Source organism: Miscanthus floridulus, chromosome 8, assembly GCF_019320115.1.
Source record: "Miscanthus floridulus cultivar M001 chromosome 8, ASM1932011v1, whole genome shotgun sequence".
Lineage (NCBI taxonomy): Eukaryota > Viridiplantae > Streptophyta > Magnoliopsida > Poales > Poaceae > Miscanthus > Miscanthus floridulus.
The window spans coordinates 8,038,307-8,044,444 of record NC_089587.1 but is presented as its reverse complement, the minus strand read 5'-3'; the positions used below and the strand labels follow the sequence as shown (position 1 = coordinate 8,044,444).

Here is a 6,138-nt window from a genome sequence, read left to right as displayed (position 1 = left end):
GGTGCTTAAGATATATATATATAATATATATTTTTCATACAAAATTATTATCATTAGAATGATGATCAAATATATCTACCTATTTTTGAGTCGTTTAAACGGTTTCTATAAATCTGCCAAAATTAAGACATTGTGATCTAGACCGAATCTCTAGAATTGCATACTTTCTGCGTCTACGCAGGTTCTGCTTGATACGCCCATCCCCATCTTCAGCAGACAAAAGCTTGCCTGTTCATACGATGCACCCATGCAGACATGGCTCCGAAGCCCGGAAAGAACACACACAGCGACACGAACCATAGCCCAACAGTGAAAATAAAAATACTCCAGTAGTGTCTCAGCACCCAGCTAGCCCAGGAGCGGCACATAGCCTACTCAGATACAAAAATTCCGAAATGTTGCATACGAGAAAATTAACTTAGAAACCATCCTTCGCCACAATTTGAATAGACCCCGACCTTACCACTCCTCCAAAGCAGAGAAAAGTGGGCGTATTTTAACAAAAACAGACTTCTTTATCCAGAAACCTTAGCAGCCAATATTATCTAGAGAACATCATCTAGAGAAGGTCAGCGACGTTGGCCGGCAGCTCCTCGATGGTCACGTTGTAGAACCTCTGGATGTCAAACAGCATCCTCTCGTCGTCGCGGGTGACGAAGTTGATGGCAACACCCTTCCTTCCAAACCGACCACTACGACCGATGCGGTGAAGGTAGTTCTCAGGCTGGGTCGGCAGGTCGTAGTTGATGACAAGTGAGACCTGCTGGACATCAATACCACGGGCGAGCAGGTCGGTGGTGATGAGCACACGGGAGGAGCCGGACCTGAACTCCCTCATGATGATGTCCCTGGTGTTCTGGTCCATATCACCGTGCGTGGCTGAGACGGTGTGGTCCCTGCTCCTCATCTTGTCTGTAAGCCAGTCCACCTTGCGGCGGGTGTTCACAAAGATGACACTCTGGGTGATTGCCAGGGTCTCATAGAGGTCACATAGAGTGTCAAGCTTCCAATCTTCCTTATCCACATTGACATAGAATTGCTTGATACCCTCAAGGGTGAGCTCATCCCTCTTGACAAGAATCCTCACAGGCTTGTTCATGAACTTGCGAGTGATCTCAAGGGCCTCAGGGGGCATGGTAGCTGAGAAGACACCGACCTGAATCTTCGATGGAAGAAGCTGGAAGATATCATAGATCTGCAAAAGGCACATGTCAGTTGAAGCCAAACAGCTATAAGCTATCAAAAGATATCTTCCATAATAGTAGTAGATAAGAACAGATCAAAGCTAGTTTAGGAACATTAGATGACCATATAAGCAGGTTGGGTCTCAGAAATTAAATTAGCCTATATGCATATCCCAATACTAAATTTGACTTATCCATATCACTATCCTACTAACCAACGGGTGTGCCATGCATAAATATGGATTAGTTGATAGAAAATTACAGCCTGCAGGACAGCAATTCAAAATTGGCTGTAACAGCAATTTAAGAATCAGATATGTTTTAATAAGGGCAGAGCCAGTGCCGGAGGCTCCCACATGAGTGGGGTCTGGGGAAGGGAAAGATATGTTTTAATCCAAATTTTTATTTTTATCAATTGAAATTTGTAATAAATCAGGATGCATCAGGTTTAGGCCTTCATTGGTAACACCTAAAATATAATACCATAACACAAACTTAAAAACACACACCAATTGAACAGTTACAGTACCTAAAATTGCAGCATGACAAGAACAAACAAAAACACATGTATGGTTTGACAATAGCACTGGAAGTTGTAGCATAACAAGGAGTGAGAAGTAAACCTGATCCTTGAATCCACGGGAGAGCATCTCATCAGCTTCATCCAACACAAACATCTTAATGTTGTCGGGGCGGAGGGACTGCCTACGCAACATATCAAACACACGCCCTGGTGTGCCCACAACAACATGCACACCACTGGCAAGAATCCTTTGGTCCTCACGGACAGATGTTCCACCAACACAGGCATGCACTTTGACACCCAAATAGTCCCCAAGAGCACGCATAACCTTCTCAATTTGCTGCGCAAGCTCACGGGTTGGAGCAAGAACCAATGCCTGGCACTCAACCAATCCATAATCAAGCTGCTGTAAGATTCCAGAACAGAAGGTAGCTGTTTTTCCAGTTCCAGATTGGGCTTGCTGAATCACATCAAGCCCCTTGCAGAAGGGAACAATCCCCCTTTGCTGAATAGCTGATGGCTTCTCAAAACCTGAAGAATGCAAATGCGAATCAAGTAATGTAATTGTAGGATGGATCAAAACTTCACTGAATGAAGGAATATCAGGAAGTAATTGAGATTATTATATACCATAGGCATAGATGCCTCTCAGAAGGTTCTCTTGTAGCCCCATGTTGTCAAAACTTTCACAAACTTCATCATACGAAGTGAAGAAGTCCTCAGTTCTGTACATTGCAAGCACGGTACGAAAGTTAAGTAAATCAAAAGCTACAGGACAAGTGAACAACTAAACATAGCATCCAAATGACTTAACAAATTTATGCAAGAGGACTTACAGTAGCTCCTGCATTTTCTTGTCATACTGCTTGTCGTCAAACTGGGACCCTTCTGGTGCCAATCCTGCCATGGCTGCAATGGAGAAGGTAACCAATAAATGACAGTCAACACACTAGTAATGATGGCCACAAAGGAACACACGGTAAACATAACACCAATAGCAAACTGGACCACAGAACAAACTTTGAAGACATTTAGTGCTCATGCACAAAATAATATATCACACCACAAGTGACCATGTTATATTCAAGATAGAAAAATAAAGAATGACAGCAATTTCGAGTAACCATTCGCTTTAGGAATGGACTTCACACTGGATCTGTAAAATTTCCAGCTCAGCACTACAGCAAAAAGTGGCATAACTGACCTAGAAGTTAAGATCAAGCCCAATTCTCTAATGGACTAGTGCATACTGTTAGATATAGGGGTCCCAAAAATGCACGAGTAGTACTAATACAGTGGTACAAACTAAAAGACAGAGCCCAGAGCAAGTAGAAGCCGCAAAAAGGCAAGGTGGAAACATATACAACTCCCATTACATATGGATGGAAAGTCATGACGGACCAACCAACCAAACAGTGTGACCTCAAGAAAGGACCAATGTTTTCCTCCACGACTTAATGGACAAGATTGACAATCGCAGAACAGAGACGACGCCGCGCGCAGCCAAGTACACAATAAGCAATATGCCTTTCTTATTTTATGCCCGGGCCTATCAATCAAACCGCTCACAGAGACCTTCCTCGCGCCTCCACGCCGACAACACCGGCTCCTCGCCCGAACCGGCCCGGCCCAGATCCGGCCGCGACGCCGGCGGGCAGATCCGAGCGCCCACGAAACAAACCCCACCCCGAGGCCAGATCGAGCAGCGGGGGGCGGGAGACTGGACCAGACGAAACGCGGCGGCTCAAGCCTCAAGGGCAGCGACGAGACGAGACGAGCGAGAGACAGATCTGGGGTGGGGCGCGAGGGGCACGATGGGGCGTTACCTGACGAGACGAGCGGCGGGAGCGGCGACGACGACGAAGGAGAGCGCGGCTACGGCGACGGCGACGGAAGCGAATCCGAGATCGGCGTCTCGGATTCGATTCGGCGGTGGCGTTTGCGGGGTGAAGGGCAGGGAGGGGGTGGCTAGCTAGGGGAAGAAGGGAAGGGAGGGTTTGGGGGCGGCGGCTTATAAGGGGTTCCGACGGAGGCGGGGCGCGGCTCGACCCGTTCCTCGCTTCCTCTCCGGCTCTTGGCGTCTCGCGTCGTGGGGACGGACGTGCCCGTGCGGGTGGTAGGGTTTCGTTCGTCTCGTTCTCGCGCGTGCGATCGTCTCTGCTCTCTCTTGCGGTGCACGGTGGTGGGCTCGGCTCGTTTTTAGATGGGCCGGCGCGCGTCGCGCGCTGGGCCTTTTGTTTTGTCTCTTTTCCTCTCGTCTACTAGCCGTCTCTGTTAAGACAATTAGGATATCTAGCAGTAGATTAGGAGGAAAAACCTTTGGATCCGTAATAACACATGCATATCTAAACCTAGAACACTACATCGAGAGGGAGATAGGGTAAGAGTGCTGGTGTTGAACCTGAGCCCTCGGAGGGAGTCGCGGTTGAGCTGGCCATCTCAGCTTTGGTGATGGAGGCAGCACACGGGCAGCGACGGGTGGAGTAGAGGTTGCACGGACGTTGATGCAGTGCAGACGGACGGCGTAGCAGTGACGACGGCGAAGTCAGCGGAGCTTCCCGTCGCTGGCTGCGCGCCCTCTTAGATCGGTCTAGGGTTTGTCGGTGGGGTTTGCGGCTCACGGCGAACCTCGTACCTCGAGCCGCCGGCCCCCACCTCTATATATAGCGCAGTGCGACGGAGGCCCACCAATCATGTAGGGTTGGGCGCCCCCGATCAGGGCGCGTGACCAAGGCCCAATAGGCCGTTGGGCTTATTGGTTGGAAGATCACTCTAACATTCTCCCCCTTGATCTCACTATTACTTTTATCTTTAAACTTTAAACTTCAATCCTTTTATCCTTACTCATTTCTTCACAGATGATGCATAGAGCATGTCTTATCGTCACGGTCAATCGCCGATAGATTTAACAGCTACAATGTACGTCTCTGATCTAAAATAGTTACTTTAACTTTTGGGCCCTTTATAGTCCAGGAATCATAGGCTTTCCCTTAAACCCATGCCGGCTACATGTTCTCTGAACACGTTGGGTGGTAAGCCTTTTGTAAGTGGATCCGCGAGCATCTTTTCGGTACTTATATGCTCAAGACTTATCATTTGATCTCGGACTTTATCCTTCACAACATAATACTTTATGTCAATGTGTTTGGCAGCACCACTTGACCTATTGTTGTGAGCATACTATACTGCTGGATTATTATCGCAGTATAACTTTAGTGGTCTATTGATGTCGTCAACCACCTTCAAACCGGGTATGAACTTCTTTAGCCAGTTCACCTACCTCGTTGCCTCATAACATGCTACAAACTCGACATACATTGTGGACGATGTAGTGATGGTTTGCTTTGAGCTTTTCCATGAAATAACTTCCCCTACGAGAGTAAACACATATCCAGACGTGGATTTTCTATTATCTCTCGCATAATCAGAATCTGAATATCCCACTATATGGAGTGAATCAGATCTTCTATACGTCATCATGAGGCCTTTCGTTCCTTACAAATAACGCAAGACTTTCTTTACCAATTTCCAGTGTTCTATTCTAGGATTGCTCTGGAATCTGCCAAGTAACCCGGTAACAAATGCCAAGTCAGGGCGCGTGCATACTTGAGCATATTGCAAGCTTCCGACAGCTGAAGCATATGGAACCACTTTCATTTTATCGATCTCATATTGGTTCCTAGGGCATTAAAAATCCTCATATCTGTCGCCCTTGACTATAGGAGCAGGTGAGGGACTACATTTGTGCATACTGAATTTCTTTAAGATTTTTTCTATGTATGCCTTTTGTGACAGTCCTAATACCCCTTTTCTTCTATCTCGGTGAATCTCGATCCCTAGAACGAACGAAGCTTCACCAAGATCTTTCATATCAAATTTTGAGGACAAAAACTTCTTTGTCTCCAGTAGTAGACTGACATCACTACTAGCAAGTAAGATATCATCCACATACAGGACAAGGAAGATAAACTTCCCATTCTTAAACTTTGCGTAGACACAATTATCCTCAACATTATCTTTAAACCCAAAATTCTTTATTGTCTGATCAAACTTCAAGTACCATTGTCTTGAAGCTTCTTTTAATCCATAAATGGATTTCTTTAGGCGGCATCCCAAACGTTCTTTTTCTTCCATGACAAAACCTTTCGGTTGTGCCATGTAAATATTTTCTTCTAAGTCTCCGTTGAGAAATGCCATCTTTACATCCATCTGATGTAATTCTAAATCGTAATGTGCTACTAATGCCATTATGATTCTGAAGGAATCCTTACATGAGACTGGAGAAAAGGTCTCATTGTAATCAATCCCTTCTCTTTGTGTAAAGCCTTTTGCCACAAGTCAGGCTTTATATCTCTCTATATTTCCTTGAGAGTCAAGTTTTATTTTGTAGACCCATTTACAGCCTACTGTTTTGACTCCTTTAGGAATTAT

The 6,138-nt window shown here is 45.9% G+C and overlaps 1 protein-coding gene across 1 annotated transcript; it reads right to left on the bottom strand.

The window, feature by feature from the left end:
* Positions 1–299: 299 nt before the first annotated feature.
* On the bottom strand, positions 300–3,718 carry LOC136475630 (eukaryotic initiation factor 4A). The gene is made up of 5 exons (XM_066473161.1): positions 3,534–3,718; positions 2,544–2,616; positions 2,338–2,432; positions 1,808–2,238; positions 300–1,195 (listed from the first exon to the last, which is right to left on the bottom strand). Exons 2-5 carry the CDS (start codon positions 2,612–2,614, stop codon positions 560–562), a joined length of 1,233 nt encoding a protein of 410 aa, XP_066329258.1. The 5' UTR covers positions 2,615–2,616; positions 3,534–3,718; the 3' UTR covers positions 300–559.
* Positions 3,719–6,138: the final 2,420 nt, after the last annotated feature.

What these genes read in the sequence shown, in the direction of transcription:
- LOC136475630 (XM_066473161.1), bottom strand. Translation starts at nt 2,614, where the DNA reads ATGGCAGGATTGGCACCAGAAGGGTCCCAGTTTGACGACAAGCAGTAT. An exon ending in GAGAGGCATCTATGCCTATG is followed by an intron (nt 2,239 to 2,337) that starts GTATATAATAAT and finishes TGCATTCTTCAG; the next exon opens with GTTTTGAGAAGCCATCAGCT. An exon ending in CCCGTGGATTCAAGGATCAG is followed by an intron (nt 1,196 to 1,807) that starts GTTTACTTCTCA and finishes TGCCTTTTGCAG; the next exon opens with ATCTATGATATCTTCCAGCT.